Below are 20,206 nucleotides of genomic sequence, written 5' to 3'. Positions count from 1 at the left end.
TACATCATTGATTATACAATTTCAAAACTTTGCCAAGACATAATGTTTTCTTAACCATAATTAGAGTATAGAAAAATGTAATATCAATTTACATTTTTCCAGGATGTGACTTTTAGTTATCAATCATTAATAAGATGTGTCACTAATTTACATTTTTTCAGATTTTCCTAAGATGTACTATTTTCTTATTAACTAATGCCAAAGTACGTAACCAGACTCTAAGTCTCCTAACCTATCATTAACCTTTAAGTTTTAAAGTACACCTGCACTTTTATTTCTAATCTAAGATTCCCATCTAAAAAAGTCCCCTTACGGGGCTGGGGATGTGGCCCAAGTGGTAGCGCGCTCATCTGGCATGCTTGCGGTCCAGGTTTGATCCTGAGCACCACATGCATACAAAAATGTTGTGTCCGCCGAAAACTAACTAAATAAATAAATAAAAAGTCCCCTTAAATCTTAAAGTATCCTAAAGTTTATTAACCATTCTTAAAACATATTAGAAACCCATACAATAAAAACTTAAGAATTCTAAACCCAAGAATCTAAATAGAATAATACTTCTAACATTATTCTAAAAATATATCTTTTAAAGCTACTTTAATTTATTCCTAAATTTATTCTCATAAAACTGATTGAGCTGCTTTCTCAAAGTGTTTCTTTGTTTCTCAGTCAAGGTGCACTGGTTCTTATATCTTTATAATCTTTCTCAATAAAAAGTAAGTTCTAAACATCAGTCCACTTTCCACCAGTATTAAGTATGCTCATCATAAATCCCTATGTGAAGTAAAAGAGGGTTTATAGGGAAATGAAAAGAATGTATCCTTATATGTCTTAACTTTCCTAAGTGTATAACTTAACTTTCCTTAATCAAAAATTAAACTACATATGGTGGGTTTTGTACAATGAGCATAATGAATTTTTCTAAAAGGCTGGAAATATGGGCTTGGGTTCTAGTTGATATAATCAATGTGGTGCCTAAAATTCTCGTGACCTTTCAGAGAATGATTGTTGTCCATTATCAGTTTTGTCTTCAATGTGCTGAGATAGTAGAGCAGCTTTCTACTTTGTCCTTGATATGCTGAGGGGCAGTAGAACAGCCTTCAAGGCAAGAACTACCTGTTATATTCTAGCCATCTGAAATTTAATTTTGTTTGGCATTTAACATACTCATGCCTCCTGTCAGGAACATGAAAATGAAAAGTCCCAATTACATATAAAAGGTCTGATGGTTTTGGTTTCTCACCAACCCAGCATTCATCCTCACTGTGACCTTGACAAGACAGTGGGAGAGTGGCTTTGCCAGCACTTATTTTCACTGTGACCTTGTCAAGACAGTGAGAGGATGATCCCCTTTACCAGGCAAGGAGAATTTTTTGGTTCTTCAATCTCTGGGAGGGTGCTCCTGGCATCTGTATCTGATGGATAGAGGATAGGGATGCTGCCAAACATCCCTCAATACACAGAAGAGAGCCCCCACCCCAAGAATTATCTTGCTGTAAATGGCAATAGTGCTGCAGTTGAGAAAACCTACCCTAAAACAGTGGTTCTCAAACTTTTAAGTGCATGGACTCAGGACTCACCCTGGAAATTCATTAAAACAGACTGCTGTTCCCCTCCAGAATTTGGTTCAGTAGAGTTAGAGTGAGGCCTAAGACTGCATTTCTAACAAGTTCACAGGTGATGCTGATGCTGCTGGTCTTTTGAACACAATAACCACTGATCTACAGTTTTAAAAAGATAAGGCTAAAGTACTTGAATGAGTTGGTATATAATGTTGGTATTGAAACTGTTATTATTTTCAGTATTACCATTAAGAATATGCCAGAGGATGGGGCTGTATCTCGGTGGCAGAGTGCTCGCCTAACTTGTGAGGCACTAGGTTCGATCCTCAGCACATAAAATAAACAAATATATGCTGTCCTCAGCACATAAAAAGAAACAAATGTATGCTGTCCATCTACAGCTACTAAAATGAAAAAAAAAAGTATGTCAGGTGGTGCTAGGCGCTCACGAGAGTAGCTTATAGGTTTTTAGACTAAAACCATTTCGCGGATTAGGAAAGTTAAGGCCTAGAAATAGTTTCCTAAATACTGCTAATTTCCTAAATGGCAAACCTCCATTCCAACGAAGCACTAGTTCTTAACCACCATAGCCATTGCCCACGACGTGTTTAATATTTGAGACATTTCCCCCTCCATTCAGGCCTGTGTCTACTCCCTATCAAGGAGATCTCGCTGTGCAAGAGAAGATGAGAAAACAGACACCAGACGTATTCGGCATTTTGAGAGCAAAGACGGAAGAGGAGGGACTTCTGTGGCGGAAGGGGCGGGACTACCTTGGCAGGAAGTCCGGTGTTGACCATGGCTGTATTACGAGGGGGCCTATAGCCGGGGTCCTTGCCGGATCTCGATCTGCTCTTTCGCCCGCCCTGGTTCTGTTCAAAGCACAGATCCGCATACTTGGGGCGAGGCAAGGGTGGTGACTCTCTCCCTGCCGCCATGCACGACGCTTTCGAGCCTGTACCGATCCTAGAAAAGCTGCCTCTGCAGATCGACTGCCTGGCTGCCTGGGGTGAGCCGAGAGGCCGCGGGGCCGAGACCGGGTCAGCGCGGGAGCGGTCCGGAATTTTCGCTAGGCAGCAGATGTGGAAAGGCGTCTGACTGTATGTGGACTGCGGTCGGATGCTGTCCGAGAGCGGTCTAGGATGAGGGAGAGCAGAGAGATGACCACCCGCTGTAAACAGCGATGTTAGTGGGGGCTGACTGGCGATCCCTTAAGAATCAGTCTTTTTAGCACCCATTCTTGTGTTCTGTGCAATTAGAGGGTCAGCTTTCTTTATTGTGCTGAGCGTTGGCTCATTTCTATCCCCAAGAAATCCTCAGGGTAGAGGGTCAAAGTAGTGGAAAGTTCTGTCTGCCAGATGCTTGAACTTGTCCAGATGATTGTGTTGTTTTCTAGGTGAAAGATGATAGTTTATTATTAAGTATTGTGAACAAGTTAAAAACATGTGCCTTTTCCCCTTAGTGTTTACCCATAGTTCACTTTTCCTTGCTGCAGGTAGTACTTGTTATTGTAACACTCCATCTAGCTAAGTGGTTGATTGCATTGTATTCCAAGTGCCCACATTACATTTCTAGGTGAAAGAGCGTCATACCCAACTGTCATGAAACCTAACCCATGTAACCTCGTGTAATCCTTTGGGATTGACTAGTGCAGAAAGCTGGCTCAGGCATCTCTTATGTGTTCTGTCATATCACAACAGAATGAAGATTTCAAGAGTCTAAACATTGTCTTTCAAATGCCAACATGTGTGCTTATCCATGAGTGGTTGTGTCTGATAAGTGTCCCCAAAGACCAAGCAGAAATAATTTCAATCTTTGTTGTTAATGTTCAGGTCCTAGAAATTAACAAAATAAAAAATCTGAGACAGTGCACAGAGGAATTCATTCCTTTATTGGTTTATCAGATTTACATTATGGGCCATTTTCTCTGCCAGTGAAGGGAATACAGGATGAATAAGAAACAGTGCCTAGACTCCTAGAATACAGTGGGGAACAAAGATATATAAACAGATTATCATACAAGATAAATGATATTATAAATATATGCTGCCTATTATTGCAACATGCTGGAAGGGTACCCAACTCAGCCTAAGATATGCTTCTGATTAGAATGGATGCAGCTGCTTACTATACTTAACTTAGCTTGTCAGTGATCCCCTATGAAACCATTAGTACATATATCTCTTAGGCTCTCTCACTAATCCACTTTGTCACAGGAGTCCACAAGAGGACATTTTACTTCCTTCTGCCTCAAAACTACTTTATTTTCAGACTTAAGCAGCAGTGATTATTGCTATTTCTCGTTATTATCTCTTTTATCTATGTTGTGCCCCTAGATGGAAAGTTCAATCAAGAACCTCCAGGAGTCAGATCATGTGGGGCCAGATATATGGTGAGGACATAACCCATCTCCTAGGAAATGGAAATAAGGATGACACTGATGGTTTCTCCCTAAACTGAAGCTTTATAATCCAGCTGCTTTTTCAGTATTTTCCTTTGGATGTCTAGTAGTATAGCCAAACCTACTCTTGATTCTTCTCCAAAAATGCCTGTCCTCCTATATCCCACATCTCAGCAAATGACATTTCTACTTATCTCTTTGGCTAAGGCCAAAAACCTTGGAATCATTCTTGACTTTGCTCATTCTTGTTTATATTGCATCCAGTCCATCAACGAATCTTGTTTGTTCTGCTTACTTCTAGAACAAATCTAGAATCTAGGCATTTCTCTCCATTTCCACTGTACTGTTCTTCATGAAGACACCATCATCTCTCATCTGAATTACTGTAGTAGTCTTGAATATTGCCATGTGTTTGCCTGTGTCATTTTCAGTTTTTTACCTACATAGTAAAGAGTGAACCTTTGAAAACTTAAATGTGATCACATCTTTTCTCTGCTCAAAATCCTCCAGTGACATCATAACACAACTAAAATTTCCAAAGTCCTCACAATGGCTGGTAACACCTGATGTGATCTGGCCATGTTTACTTTCCTGGCTTATCTCCTGTGTACTTCCCCCTTCCCCCTTACTCCTTTCTAGTACCGGTCACACAGCCTTCCTTGTTCCATGAACTCATAAGGCACATTCCTACTTCAGGGACCTTGCACTTACTGTTCCTCTGTCAGGCACTCTTCTTGCCCTAGATTTTATATGATTTATTCTTCATTTCACTCAGATCTCTACTGACCTGTCACTTAAATAAGCAAGACTTATCCTAAGTATCCTATAAATGAGAGAGCCATATCCAACAATATGCTGTTCTCTTACTCAACCTTATCTTTCTATATATCATGGATCACCACCCTATTTTCTTTTATACATTTAGTTATTGTCTCTTTCTCTCCACACTAGAAAATAAGTTTCCTTCAGAGCAGAAACTTGGATTTGCACTTTGCTGTATCTTCAGTGCATAGAACAGTTCCTGATTCAATGGATATTCATTAAATATTTAATTAATGAGCAATGATAATAGTAGTGATAACTTCCATTTCTACTGAGTACTAATCTATGTTGGGCTTTTATGAAATAATAATCCCATTTTATAGAAGAAGTACCTGAGACTTAGAGAATTTAAAGAATTTTTCCAAGGTCTCATATCCTGCAAATCATTTCTGATTCTAGAACTTAGTCCCAAACTTTAATGTTTATTCAGAACCTTTTAAAAAGTGAGATTTTTGTGTGTATGTGTGTATCTGTATTTCTGACTAAAACAATGGAAATCTAAGCCAAAAATTACCAAACAATATCTACAGCAGAGGGAGAAGAGAAGGTGGAATGGAGCGAAGCTAGATTTTTTATAATTTTAGCTTTGGAGCTACATAGATGTTTCGTGTAATTAAAAAACAAAATTAGGGGTTGGGGTGTGAGCCAGTGGTAGAGCCCTTTCCTGGCCTATGTGAGGCCCTGCATTTGATTCCTAGCACTGAAAAGAAAAATCATATATAAAACTACAGATTTCAGGGTACCACCCCAGAATCACCGAATCAGATTCTCTGCATGCAGGACTCAGGAATTTGCATTTTTATTAAGTCTGGATGATTCTAATGCAGCTAATCAGGAGCTTATGCTTTGTGAGACCCTATTCTTTGTTAATGACTCAAAGAAGGAAGGCAGTCACTACCTTTTCTATATCTATGGAAGCCATCTTTGGTCCAGGAATGGAATTGTTTATTGCAGAGGTTGGACTTCATTGCATTGTTGTATGGAGCTTCATTAGGTTAATTATGAGTAAGAGGGCCCAGCCTTACTTCTCAGGACAGATCAAGTCCAACCTTGATACACAGGAGTAGGTCATCAGGAGCTTTCTAGGGCTGTATGTTACCTGTTTGTTATGTGTATGATAACTATTTGTGTAATATGTTCTACTTTCTGATGTGCAGTATTGAGTTTCAGAAGACTCCATATTCAGCTTAACAAGCTCTTGTTAAGCTGAATGTTTGGTAACAAGGCTTGTTCTCTGCATTGTGTGTGCATAGCTGTGTTATATGGTGACATGTCCTAGAGAGTGGAGGACTCAACATGAGTCAGGTCCTCTACCTGAGTTCCATAGCCACATCAGATCCCTTTAAGGTTTCTTATCGTTAGCATATCTGGAAGACACATCATTTGTCCTTATGAGTTTGAGGTCTAGAAATAGTGTTCCCTCAGCACTTCCAAATGAAAGCTTGCAAAGGGACAAATAACACTTCAATTTTAAAAATATCTCAGTGGATTTATTCTGATTCCCTTTTATGGCCAGTTGAGTAGCCATTTGATAGGAAGTATCTTGGCAAATAAGCATTTCAATAAGAATGGGAAATAACTTGAATGTCATGCCTAGGAGTTTGACTTCATATTTTGGTTGTGCATTTTCATGAGATTTTTAACCTCATTGTGAAAGCATTGTGGATCTACTCTAAGAGAGCTGGCAGCAAACGTGAAAGAATGTGCAGAATGAGACCAGTGAGGCTGGAAACTAGACAAGGCTGTTTTCAGGGATCCCTTGGGAGAGGGAGTACCTTGTGGAATTTAAAATGAAGGACCTTGGCTGACCTGGGGAAAAGACCATTGATAGAAAGAAAGGAAAACAGGATTTGATTGGGGTCTTGGGGACAGAGTATAGTGATAAGGATGGGGAAGATGGTGAGCCATGTTTGTCCTTTGTTTTGACTATAGAATTTTATGTGATATAAGTGAACTAAAAGTTTTTTCTATTCCTTTTTATTTATATTTGAAGTATCAGTGGGTGTCCCAAAAATTGACTTTATTATTGCTAAATTGCTTGATACAATGCTACATAAATGAATTCTAAACATAGTATCGTTTACAAAGTAGACACTGTGAACTCAATTGCTTTTTCACCATGTTCACTCTAGCATAAATTTCCAGCATTTCATCATGGTTAGTACTATTTCTGGGTTTCTGTATATGTCACTTAAAGCACCAGTGTCTTACTTTCTATGTCCTTCCTATTCTTTAAAACATAAGATAAACGAACATAAAATCACTATCTTTTTCTGGACAACTAAGGACATCAGGCTGGAGAAATATTCCTAATATGGAACCTGATCTGATTTTATAAATATATAACTACTGCCTTTCAGACAGCCTCTGGCCAACAACACCCATCCTTTGACATGGCATGCTTTAGTAAGTGCTTCACAGGATGTGGTTAGGACAGACAGGTTGGGGTTAGAATCCTAACTCTTTATCACCTATTATGTATGACTGGGCAAGTGCTATATCCCCTAAGCCTCAGCTTCTTCATCTATAAAATGGAGACTTTTTGTTTTAATAAAGGGACCTACTTTAAAGAATATTTGTGAGGATTAGTGAAAAATGAGATATGTGTTTAGCATTTCCTCAAACACAACATATGCACAATAAAGGTTATCTATGCTAGTATCCAATATAGTCATATACCACCCACATAACAATGTTTTGGTAAATGAGGAATGATATATACAGTGTTGTATACCATGTAGATTGTGTGTAGTAGGCTATGTCATTTAAGTTTGCATAAGTACACCTGTGTTGTTTGCACAACAGTGAAATCATCTGATGACATGTTTCTGTCGTTAAACACGCATGGCAGTATTTTATTTTGTAGAGCAAGAGAGTTTATGAAAGGAATGAGTGATCTTAATGTTACAACTTCAAAAAGCTGAGGAGGGCCTGGTGTGGTAGTGCATGCCTATAATCCTAGTGACTCTGGAGACTGAGGCAAGAGGTTTGCAACTTTGAGGCCTCAGCAACTTAGTGAGACCTTGTCTCAAAAAATAAAAAGGGCTGGAGATTTAGCTCAGTGCCCCTGTGTTTAATCCCCAGTGCCAAAAAAAAAAAAAAAAAAAAATAAGCTAAGGAGGTATCTTTACATTATTAACTTCCCTACATGATGTAATATGGATCTTCCTGAAATGCCTCCCAAAATGTGGTCCTTGAACCAGCAGCATCAGCATTACCTGGGAACTTGTAGGAAATGAAAATTCCTGAGCCTGCTTCTTAATCTACTGAATCAGAAACTTAACAAGGCCTGGAAATCTGTTTTAACATAACCTCAAATAATTATGATATAACTTAAGGTTTTTAACCCCACTCAGTGGCCAAGGCCTTTTTATATGTATATAATAAGAGCTTTATTGAGATGTAATTTACATACCATACAGTTTATCCATTTGAAGTATACAATTCACTGGTTTTCAGTACATTTGCAGAGTTGTGCAACTGTGATCACAATAAATTTTAGAACATTTTATCACTCCCAAAAGAAACCCAATATCCACTAAAATTCATTCCTCCTTGCTCCCTGAGCCCACCAGCCCTTAACAACCTCTAATCTTTCTGTCTCTGGATTTACCTATTCTGGGCATTTCATATAAATGGAATCATCGCCTTTTGTGTGTGGATTCTTCCACTTAGCATAATGATTCCAGGTTCATTCATTTTATAGCATGCATCAGTACTCTCTTCCTTTTAATTATTGGCTAATATTCCACTGTTTGGATATACCACATTTTGTTTCACCAGTTGGTGGGCATTTTGGTTATTCCACTTTTTGGCTATTATAAATAATGCTGCTCTTAACTTTTGTGTCCAGTTTTTATGTGGATGTATGTTTTCAGTTCTCTTGGTATAAACCTTGGAATGGAATTGCTGAGTCACAGGGTTACTCTATATTAAATCTCTTGTAGAACTGCCAGACTGTTTTACATTCCTGCTAGCAATGTGTAAGGGTTCTAACTTCTTCACATTCATTATTATGTGTGGACCATCTTTTGAGATAATGAATTCTGTAAGTTTATTACACTAAAACATTTATTTTTCCTAAAATAAAATCATTAAACCTCCATAGGATGCCTCTTAGCTGTTATTTCTGAGGTTAGATACCCTAGTTTCATGTCTGCTGTCCATTTTATTATGTTATAAACTTCCATACTTTCATCATATTCTTTTCTTTTGATACTGCAAATTGAACCCAGGAGCACTTAACTATGGAACCACATCCCCAGTTCTTTTTCATATATATATATAATTTTTTTTTTTTTTTTTAAGAGACAGGATCTCACTGAGTTGCTTAGGGCTTCACTAAATTGCTGAGGCTGGCTTTGAACTCACAATCATCCTGCCTCAGCCTCCCAAGCCATTGGGATTATAGGATGTGCCACTGTGCCTGGTCCATCATATTCTTTTTATTTGAACTAAAAGTTATATATATCAGTAAAAAATATGTATCTTAATAAGAAATTAAATAATAAAAAATGAAAATCTTCATCTGTTTATATTAATAAAAGTGAAAAAAACATCTTTTTGGTCTGCTTCATTTTGAAACAGTGAAGTCAGGGACTTTTTTATCCACAGACTAATAAAATAATATCTTAAGCCTAGTAATTGTTAAATAAATTTTTTTCATTAGTTTATTCTCAAACCTTTCTTTTATTTTTCCAGTATTAGTGCTCAAACCCAGAACTTTCTACATTTAGGCAGGCCCTCTACTACTAAGCTATGCCCTCAACCTTTTCAGATAATTCTTGAATATGAATATTCCTTACCAGAATACCTGCTATCAAAACTCGTTTTCTTGACCCTTTTGATGGTTTATTATAAGCCCAGCTAAAGAAATAGCATCACACCACAGTGAATTGACATTTCTCATGGCCTTTATCTTTTCTAGAGGAATGGCTTCTTGTTGGAACCAAGCAAGGACATCTTCTTCTCTATAGGATTCGGAAGGATGTTGGTAAGTGACAAACTTTTCAGAACCAAGAAAGAAATGACTTATGCATTAAAAAAAATTGGTAATTGACTAGTATACAACTGTGAAATCATTGATTCCTGGAACATTAAAAGAACGATGATAGGGGGTTGGAATGAACACAGTGGGAAAATGGGGAGAGACATGAAAACTGAAAATCTCCAGGATTTTTTCTATACCCCCATCTTGGAGATGGGGCTGAATATTGATCCCCTCTTCATTCACTGTCAGTAATAAGAATATTACTTTGGGAATAAGATTCCTGTATAGATGATGTGTAGTGGTAGGGGGAAAATTAGGTACCACTGATGTAGAAGATCTTATTAACTTGTGAAGGGTAGACTAGAAAGAGAAGATGGGTTTGTGTCCAGTTTTACTTCTCCCTCCCTGGCCACATGACTGTAAGAAGCCCTTGGTAATGTCAGTTTCTCTTCTGTAAACTGTTTCACAAAGTTGTTGGGGGCAGATAAAATAATAAACTTAAAAGGACTTTGAAAATTACAGCTCTGGTTAAATTAAAACTCTAATTAAATATGACTTTTTCTTTAATAATGTAGAATAATAGCTAAAGAATCTGAAATTTATTCTGTTAAAGAGTGTCCTTTCCTAATCCTTTTTCTTAATCTTATTTCTTTGCTCTCTTTATGGAAAATTGTTTTTTAACTATTAAGCCCTGAAACCACAATCTTAGAGGCCTGCTGTTAATATCAGAGTAGGTTGAACTGAATTGTCATTATCAATATATTTGCCCTACAAAATCAGTGATTTCCTAGTTTTCAATCTAGTATGTATTTCCATAGTAAATAGCTAAAGATAAGAGTAGGTGTAGAGGCCTGAAGCAAGACTTATATAACTATGGGAAAAAGGAGCATTTAACCTAGGCAGTATGGAATGAGGAAGGCACACTGGTCAAGCCAAGTGTGGAGTAAAAAGAGGAACCAAAGGAAAAAATACAGAGTTTATTTCAATTCTAAGTTTGTCAATTTTCCTTTGAATTAGTGGTAAGTAAACTCATACCTAAAAGGTCCAAGTAGTAAATATTTTAGGCTTTGTATAAGATCTATCAAGACTATTCTGCTCTACCATTGTAACATGAAAGTAACCATAGGTGATGTGTAAATGAGTGGGTGTGGCCATGTTCCTGTAAAACTTTATTTACAAAAACACATAGATGACTCAATTTGGCCCACAGATAGTACTTTGCTGGTCCTTGCTTTGAATTTTTAGTTTTCAGAGCCAGAATATTTGTATTCTGTGACATGTCAATAATTGATATGTAATAATTAATTGACGTGTAATTGACATGTAATAATTTAAAAACTAAGCTTGTCTTGGATATTATTCAGCATTTAATAGCTATTTTTTTCTTATATCCTGTGGGCTCAGATGTAAGTGGTGAGGCGCTGAGAACTAAATTAAAATTGCTTCTTGATTTTTTTGCTAAGATCAAGTAGGAAACTAGAGTATAAAAATGAATCTTTCAACACAGCATAGACTCAAACTGGTAATGTTAGTGTTACCCTGACTTGGAACCCTGGTCCAAAGGAAGGACTGTTTCTTGTCCTGCGATCGTGTGGCCTTTGACAAGTTAGTTAAATTCTTGGGCCTCAATTTCCCCATAAGTGTCTTAAAAAGTGGTATTAACCTACGTTAAATAATTAGAAAATCAAACTCTAATTTGAAACTTTACTTCAGTAAGCTTCACTTCTCCCTGTATACACAGAGAATAGTTTAGTTCTGGCCTGATAAGGGATAGAAATAGACTTGGCCCTCTTTGAATCAGTCTAGTTTCTCATTTGAGATATTCAAATCAAGGCTGACTTTCCAAGGAATGGGAAGGGATATTAAAGTGTTGGGGAAAGCTTGGATTCTGATCTAATTTACACCATCTCCCTGGAGATAAAAAATGTCTCCAGGTTTCATTCTACTCTTATCTTTAATCCAGGGATTAGATTAGTTCACATCTAAGACTTTCAACTCTAGGTTTGTTTCAGTGGTACTGTTGCCTTAGAGCATTGGTTTTCTGAGTGTAATCTATAGACCCCAGTGTCCTGAAAATCTTTCAGAGGGCCCACAAAGTTAAAACTAAGTTCACAGCAACACTAAAATATTAGTGTTTTGTTATTGTTGTTGTTTTTACTGTATTGAGCTCTTCAGTAATGGTGATAATTAAAATTGGCCCCTAAGCTGAACTCGGGACAGTGTTTCCAAACTGTATTCACGGTCATTGTGTTATTTTCTACCAGGTACTCAAAATGAGTTTCTGGAGTTTTGTTTTTTGTTTTGTTTTTTGTTTATTTTGGTACTGGAGATTAAACCCAGGGGTGCTTTACTACTGAGCTACATTCCTAGCCCTTTTTATTTTTTATTTTTGAGACAGGGTCTCACTAAGTTACCTAGGGCCTTGCTAAGTTGTTGAGGCTGGCCTCAAACTTGCATTTCCTTCATCCTCCAGAGTCACTGGTGTTACAGACATACACCCAATGAGTTTTGTTTTTAAGCTAGTTTCACTTAAGAATGTTCTTGTTGAAACCGAAAAAAAATTAAATTTATTAGATTTTGATCTTTGATAACACATTTTAAAAATTGTGATATAATGGGAAATGTACAACTTCAGTTGGGTGCCAAGGTGCATAGCTGATAGCTTTTTTTGATAAAAAGTAATTATTGTGTGCTTGAGTTGCAAGCTAAATTGGCCATTTTTTTAATGGAGTGAAAAGAATGACTGACAGACTGGTTTTTGAGACCATTTGGGTATTTGGTTGGTGTATTTTCAAAATGAAGTGTTGTTATCTCAAAGAAAACAACTGGCAGGCTTATTGGAAATGACAGAGCTTTCAAGAGAAAGTTAGGATTGTGGAAAACTTATATCTACCTTTAAGAGTTTCTCCTTGATAGCTTCCCAGTGAAATTGGGGATGATAATTATGAGTATGAGTTAAAAAAAAAAAAATCTTATAATGAAATGTGCTAGCGTTTGGAAAATCTGCCTGACTTAATGAACCAGTATTTTCCAGGTAATCAATGCATGAAGTTTCTAAATCATGCATGTGTAAAAGATTCAATCAAAGTGTAAGATAGACTTATGGATTTTAATGTATCCAAGTGTGAAAAGTTCATTGATAGGCTTGAGATTGATTCCACATTGCAAGAAATTCCATTTATCAAGTTTCATATAGTATTTAAAAAGATCCATAATTCTCTGAAAAAGCTATCAAAACAGATTAAACATAAGGTTGTGATGTAGCTCAGTTGTAGAGCACTTGTCTACCATGCAGGAGGCCCTGAATTTGATCCCTAGCACTGTAAAAACAAAAACAAAAATAAATGCAGAAGCAAATGTGAGAGACCAGCTGTTTTCTATTAAGGTGGACATTAAAGAGGTTTACAAGAGGGCAGGGGTGTGCTCAGTGGTAGAGTACTTGCAAAATATGCACAAGGCCCTGGGTTTGATCCCTAGCGCTGAGGGGGAAAAAGGTTTATAAAAATGTAAAACAGGGGCTGGGGTTGTGGCTCAGCGGTAGAGCGCTCACCTAGCGCAGGAGAGGCCCTGGGTTCGATCCTCAGCACCACATAAAAAATAATTAATTAATTAATGATATTGTATCCAACTATAACTAAAAAGTAAATATCTTAAAAAAATGTAAAACAATGCATTTTTTTAGAAAAAAATAGTTGTCTTTCATTAAAATGTTACATTTTGAGTTAAATATAAGAATGAGTAAATAGGTACATATTTTAAATATTTCTCAATTTTAATTTCTAACATAATAAGCATTCATAAGGTATAACCTACATAAAAGTTCTTTGTGGTGCTCTTTAAGATTATATGAAGAGGGCAGGGGATGTGGCTCAAGCGGTAGCGTGCTCGCCTGGCATGTGTGCTGCCCGGGTTCTATCCTCAGCCCCACATACAAACAAAGATGTTGTGTCCGCTGAAAACTAAAAAATAAATATTAAAAATTCTCTCTCTCTAAAAAAAAAAAAAAAGATTATTATGAAGAGGTCATGAGACCAAGAAGTTTGGGAGTTGGGGCTGGGGATATGGCTCAAGTAGTAGCGCGCTCACCTGGCATGCATGAGGCACTGGGTTCGATCCTCAGCACCAAATAAAAATAAAATAAAGATATTGTGTCCACCTAAAGCTAAAAAAAATTAATAATATATATAAAAAAAAGAAGTTGTTTGGGAGTCTCTGCCCTAGAGAATTCTGCTTATAAAGAGAATTGTTGAATGTAATAATAAAGCCCTTTTCAAATATAGAATTTTTTATCAAGTAAGAAGTGACTGAATTGTTTGTTTCTTTTGAAATGTGATGGCAGAATACCATGTTCCAGAAACTGTCTTCAAGTTTAGGACCCCATCTTTATCTCTTCTGCTGAGGTGCACAAAGGGAAGAAGACTTGTTCTGTTGACATGAGTCCCTGTGGCTGTTTCAAAGAGTCTCCACCAACTTCCCAGGGTTAAGGACACAGCAAGCTGTGGGGAAGAGCTCAGATCAGCAGTGTGAGCATTCCTTCCATGATGTAAAAGGCAGGAAACAGGGTGTGGCTTCAAGCTCAGGCTCAGAGCGATCCCTGAATTTTTTCTAGGTTTTGTCCATGACTGGCTGCTCCCTAACTGCTTGACCCATCAGACTTTTGAAATATGAATTTGAAATACCTACTTCTTGGGGTTTGTTGTCAAATTACAGAAAAAATATATAAAACTTTTAACTCAGAATCTGGTACCTGTTTATTACTGAAAGATAGCTGCTGTTATTGTTATGGTAATTACTCTCTATTTGACTGGTGACTTCTGAGGCTGAATATTTTTGTCATCCCCAACAAGGCTGAGTTCACATGTTTTTATAGTATATAACTTTCTTCCCCTTTTTTGTAACAGTGCCAGCAGATATAGCATCGCCTGAAAGTGGCAGTAAGTGTAGATATTAAATTTCTCTGGCTCTGAGATGGTGTTTGTGTTTGCTCTGTCCCCATGATGTAGGACATAGGGAGCTACTGGGAGTTAGTTGTTCTAGAGGTAAGAATGCTTTGGGCTGGGTTTCATTGCTTGGGCTCTTATATTTGACTATTACTTTTTAAAAACTGTTCCTTGTGAAACACTTTGCCAAGGTACTTATTTTGTAGGGTAAGATCTTCAGACCCACAGGTACCTTGCAGCTTCAGTAAACTTTGTGTGATCCTTTCTGCTGATGCCAAAAGTGCATAAAACCCCTTGTTCTAAAATTGGAGTTTAAAGCAATTCACTATGCTTAGTTAATACTGCTGGCTATTTTAAATCTCTGACTTATGAATTTTTGAAGATTTATAGGAGATTAGTATGAGTGGCATTTTGTTGTTGTAGTTGTTTTTGTGTGTACCCCTATTTTGGAGCTACAAATGTTTTTCTTTTTCATAGGTTGCAACAGGTTTGAAGTGACACTAGAGAAATCCAATAAGAATTTCTCCAAAAAGATTCAGCAGGTAGGTAGTGATGATGGTCACTAACTTATATAAGGCCCTGCTGCATTAGTCTATGTTTCTTTAATGAAATACCTGAAGCAGGCTGTTTTGTAAAGAAGAGATTCATGTAGTTCACAATGCTGGAGGTTCAAGGACATGATGCCAGCGACAGCACAGCTCTGGTGAAGGCCTCTTGGCAGGACTACATGTGAGAAGGAGAGATTGTATTGACAAACAGGAAGAAGCCAGAGAGTGATTCAGGAAGGAACTTAATTCTTTTATAAGAACCATCTACTGATCACTAATGCAAGAATTGCATGAGAACTACCTTAAGCACTTCTAATGGCACATCCCTAATGACTTAAGGACCTCCCACCAGGCCTCACCTCTTAATATCATCACTGGGGACCAGGCTTCTAACACATGAACCCTTGAGGGACACCGTCAAACCATATCCAAAGCACAGCACTCACCAAAGTTAAAACTTTGATAATGTTACTTATTAACTCTGAATCCTCTTCTCTCTCCCCTCCATTTTTACAGGGATCTTTGCCCGTGTATTATGTGCCTGAGAGTCCCTTTCATAAGCAGAAATTGTGGTTGCACATAAAAATGAGTCAGATCCTTATAAGATGTAGACAGGCTCTTTAGTTCCTTTTTAATATTGTTGTTAATGAACATTTGTTAAATGTTGTCAGAAATGTTCAATTGAGTCTAATGATTTGCTATTTTCTAGATCCATGTTGTTTCCCAGTTTAAGATTCTGGTCAGTCTTTTAGGTAAGAAAAAGTTTGCATTTGTATTTCATATGTTAAAAAACTAAAGCTATGACCTAACTAACACTTTCATGGTTGTTTTGATAATAGTTATATAACAATAAATTGCCATGTTCTGTGCCACATATAGTACTAGGGCCTATGGGTAACAAAGGCAGCATCACTTCATTTATTTAATTATCAATCAAGTTTTTATTGAGCCCTACTCTGCAAAGCTTGAACTAGATATTGGGAATACCAAGTTCAATAAGACATTGTTTCTATCCTTCATCTTTATATTCTAATCGTGTAGGCTGAGTAATAGAAAAATCATGATATAAGTTACAGTGAAAATTTATAAAAAATGTTGTGGGATCATAGTAATGGGAGGGATTATGCTATGTAGTTGGATGATTAGAATTTCCACAGGAACAAAGAGGTGGCCCCATGACTTGATAGTACATAGCAAGTAGTTCATTATGGCCAGACTTGAGATATGTGGTGGAGAGTGGCAAGCTATTGGTTGAGAGACAGATGGAGGCCAGACTGTTAGGGCCTTGTTTGAAAAGCTGTGGTTTCATGGAAGGTAGCCAGCTAGGCCCTTTTTAGGACTAGAAATTTGCCTAACCCTCTTTAGCCCAGGGCCCAAATAGCAGAATTATTGTAAGCTTAAGTTCCTAGGTCCACTGATGAACATTTAAGGCAATTAAATCTTCATGACAACAACTATATATGAGGCCAGGATCAAATTACATTTGTCCCTCTTATACACAGTTTCACTTTCTATAGTTTAGTTACTGCTGGGTTTCTGTTCTCGTGACTAAAAGGCTCAGGGTTTACTCCAGTTGAACTGGGCTGACTGGGCTGCGCAAAATAACCACACAAGAGATACAAATACCTTTTTCTTTGGGTTCGCTGTGTTAGCTCCTCTGACCTTAAGGGTCCGCAGGAAGAGAGAGAGTGAGAGCACGTGCTGACCCCTTTTATTGAGGAGAAGCTGTTCAAATGAGGCAAGGGGTCAGGTTTCAGGGGACTGAATCTATCTTTATGATGTCCACTGTCAGCAGGTTGACTGACACCTGGGTAGGCCACACCCAAGGACACAGTAAGAGAAGGGGACCCACACACACAAGGCACTTCATGGAAGATTCTATCCTAAACAGGGAAAGGGGTTATATTACAAAGGAACAGGTGTGCATAGCTTCAGCCATAGGGCTGTAGCAAGACACACCCATGCATGAGACATGGATCCTGGAACCCAAGAAGGGTGGGGAAAACTCTGCCACATTTCTGTGACTGAGCGCCTCAGCACCCAGCCAGGGAGTGTGACTCAGTCACGTGTAAGGTTGGTCTCCCACAAGTTACCTGTAGTCAACTGTGGGTTTGAAAGAAGAGCGGTGAGGGCTGGGGATGTGGCTCAAGCGGTAGCGCGCTCGCCTGGCATGTGTGCGGCCCGGGTTCGATCCTCAGCACCACATACAAACAAAGATGTTGTGTCTGCCGAAAACTAAATAAATAAATATTTAAAAAAAAAAAAAAAAAAAAAAAGAAAGAAGAGCGGTGAGTACGTGGGTACAGTATAATAAGTTTTTTTTTTTTTTTGAGAAACCATATTCATATAATTTTTTGTTAACAGTATATTATTATAATTGTTCTTTTATTTTAAAAAATCTTTTACTGTGCCTAATTTATAAATTAAATTTTATCATGAGTATGTTTGTATAGGAAAAACATAGTATATATTCGGTTTGGTACTATATTGATTCAGACATTCACTAAGGATCGTGGAACTAGGTAGCCTAACAGAGACTATTGTATTATTTTGCTACCTTTGCTGCAACAGAAATCCTTTCCATGGGTTTGTACAAAATCCACTGAGGATTTCCTTTTTTCTCATTAGAGCCTCCTATATTATAGCTTTGAAAGACATTTCTTGTACAAATACTATATCACAAATTTCCAGACTTGAGGACAGGTTATAAGGGTGCTATGGCAGTGAAAGAGCTTTTACTCAAATCAGTCCAAATTTTTAAGGAATGAAATATCCAAGTTCAAAAGACCAGGTGACTACTTACATATTTTGTACTGGTGATAGCCCAGAAGGAAAACAAATAAAACTGAAGGTACATCCTAGCAACATCTTCTGCATGTCAGACAGTTACATTTTTGTCCTAAAGGTGGCTCTCCTAGAGAATGGTGATCATTGACAGTGACATTTTACCTCTTCCTAAACAGAAAACAACATTTATGTCCATGACCTATTGACATTCCAACAAATCACTACAGTTTCAAAGGCAAAAGGAGCATCGCTATTCACATGTGACCTTCAGGTAAGTGTATGCAGGATGTACTTTGACTTTGTGCTTTAATCAGTATAGTCTTTCCAACATTCCTACCATTTCATGGTAAGAATGATATTGACAGTCTCAATCCAACAGCTGTCAAAGAGACTTTGATTTATTTACTTTGGATTATATTAGAGAAATTTCCTCCATAGTATATGGTGCCAGGTTGAAATATTTGCATTCTCTGTGTGTGTAATTAGAATACCAGACATCTGTGCTGGAGTTCTTAGCTGGCAGGCCTTGAGGACGAAATGTTCCTTAGCCAGTTGTTTCTAAATACATCTTAGAGAACTTTTCTGGTAGCAAGACTTTATATTACAGGGGATTTTCAGATCAATAGATATTTCAAGGTAGAAAATGCATATTTTTGTTGTCACTCAGTTATAGAGTCACTATATATGCATCCTCATTTGCCATGTCTCTTCATAGCACACAGATACTGGTGAGGAGGTATTGCGGATGTGTGTAGCAGTGAAAAAGAAGCTGCAGCTTTACTTCTGGAAAGACAGGGAATTTCATGAATTGCAGGTATAGTCCATTGGTGCCTTGTTTATGGGTTGGGTGGAAACTGCTGCCAAAGTTGGCCCATAGCTTGAGAGACTTTCTGTGGATTCTAATGAAGTTTAGCATCCCCAGCTTGTAGTTCCTCTCAACCCAATACTCTAGTATGAAGAACCTGAAAGTTATCCATGCCCACTTGTGATATAATTCTATAGCATTTCTGCAGATTGGTTTATTTCAGAATGTGTTTTCTTTCACCTTTTTTCAACTGGATAAGATGCACTTTGTCCTGTTCCTGGGTGACTTCTATTTTTATTAAGAGTAGTTTCCTGGCCTTGTGCTTAGAGAATTGTGCTAAGATGAGGGTGAGGGTTATTTTGCAGAAATGAAGCATACTAACAGAAAGGTCATGGTTTTGTTTGTTTTAACATCTTTTCATTTGAACTTTTACTCTCTCTCTTCAGGGGGACTTCAGTGTACCAGATGTGCCCAAGTCCATGGCGTGGTGTGAAAATTCTATCTGTGTGGGTTTCAAGAGAGACTACTATCTAATAAGGGTAAAAATCTTATGATTTTACAAATGTCATCATTGTGTCTTGGGAAAGATGATTATGAGTTTACCTTGGAAAGATGATTACATGGTTCTGAACTATAGGTCAGAAGACCACCTTAAGTAGGGCTTTTGGGTCTGTGTTTGTTTCTCTATTTGTTTGTTGTTTATACTCAGCATTTTCCACAAATAAGATGTCTGTGTAGCTTAGATCAAGCAGAGTTGACTTTTAGTTCTCTATATAATGATTATCCACAGCATGTATCTAATTATTAGGACAGAGAGTTAGAGCTGCTTGTGTAGGTCCAACAGCATTATCATGGACTGCTATCCTAAGGCTTCAGTGCTCAGGAATTATATGTCAGTTTTAGTGTTAACTAAGGTATTTTTGAGACTTTGGTCTCCTGCCCCCTTAAATTTCTTAGTATATTTGTTTTTCAAATTACTTTCAGATTTTTTGTTGTTGTTGTTGTTGTCGTCGTTGTTGTTTATTTCAAAAGCTACATGTGTGTATTATAGAAAATAAGAAAACAGAGATAAGGGAATAAAGTAAATGCAAATCATTCAGAAACCTCCCTGCCATTCAGAAATAATCCATGGAGGTAAGAGGTATAGCTCAGCATAGAGCACTTGCCTGGAATGCACAACGCTCTGGATTCAATCCCTAGTATTGCACAAAGAAAAGAAAGAATCACTGTTGACCATTTGGTGTATGGGTTTCTGCCTTGTTTACAAAAATATCATGTTTTACACATTGTTTCAATCTGCTTTTTCTCTTAAGTAGTAAATAAATACAACATTGGTTTTTTTTTTTTCTTC

General features: G+C 37.5%; 1 protein-coding gene across 5 annotated transcripts in view; it reads left to right on the top strand.

Annotated features, from left to right (window-relative positions):
- Positions 1 to 2,184: 2,184 nt before the first annotated feature.
- Vps39 (VPS39 subunit of HOPS complex) overlaps positions 2,185 to 20,206 on the top strand; it is a 46,982-nt gene continuing 28,960 nt past the window's right edge. Inside the window, exons 1-8 of one of the 5 annotated variants that reach the window (XM_046460813.2) lie at positions 2,185 to 2,571; positions 9,713 to 9,778; positions 14,677 to 14,709; positions 15,193 to 15,257; positions 15,973 to 16,015; positions 18,227 to 18,321; positions 18,766 to 18,864; positions 19,302 to 19,394. In XM_046460813.2, the coding sequence (XP_046316769.1) occupies positions 2,499 to 2,571; positions 9,713 to 9,778; positions 14,677 to 14,709; positions 15,193 to 15,257; positions 15,973 to 16,015; positions 18,227 to 18,321; positions 18,766 to 18,864; positions 19,302 to 19,394 (567 nt within the window). In that variant the 5' untranslated portion in view covers positions 2,185 to 2,498. Of the gene's footprint in view, positions 2,572 to 2,673; positions 3,955 to 9,712; positions 9,779 to 14,276; positions 14,299 to 14,676; positions 14,710 to 15,192; positions 15,258 to 15,972; positions 16,016 to 18,226; positions 18,322 to 18,765; positions 18,865 to 19,301; positions 19,395 to 20,206 lie in introns of those variants that run through there. The other 4 variants (XM_046460815.2, XM_046460814.2, XM_046460816.2 and 1 more) reach the window with 4 other exon arrangements.

Source organism: Marmota monax, unplaced genomic scaffold (genome assembly GCF_021218885.2).
Source record: "Marmota monax isolate L192 unplaced genomic scaffold, Marmota_monax_Labrador192_F-V1.1 WCK01_AAM20220418_F8-fsc00001, whole genome shotgun sequence".
In the NCBI taxonomy this organism is placed as follows: Eukaryota; Metazoa; Chordata; class Mammalia; order Rodentia; family Sciuridae; genus Marmota; species Marmota monax.
Note: the sequence above shows the minus strand (reverse complement) of the source record. Positions and strands in the feature narration are given on the sequence as shown.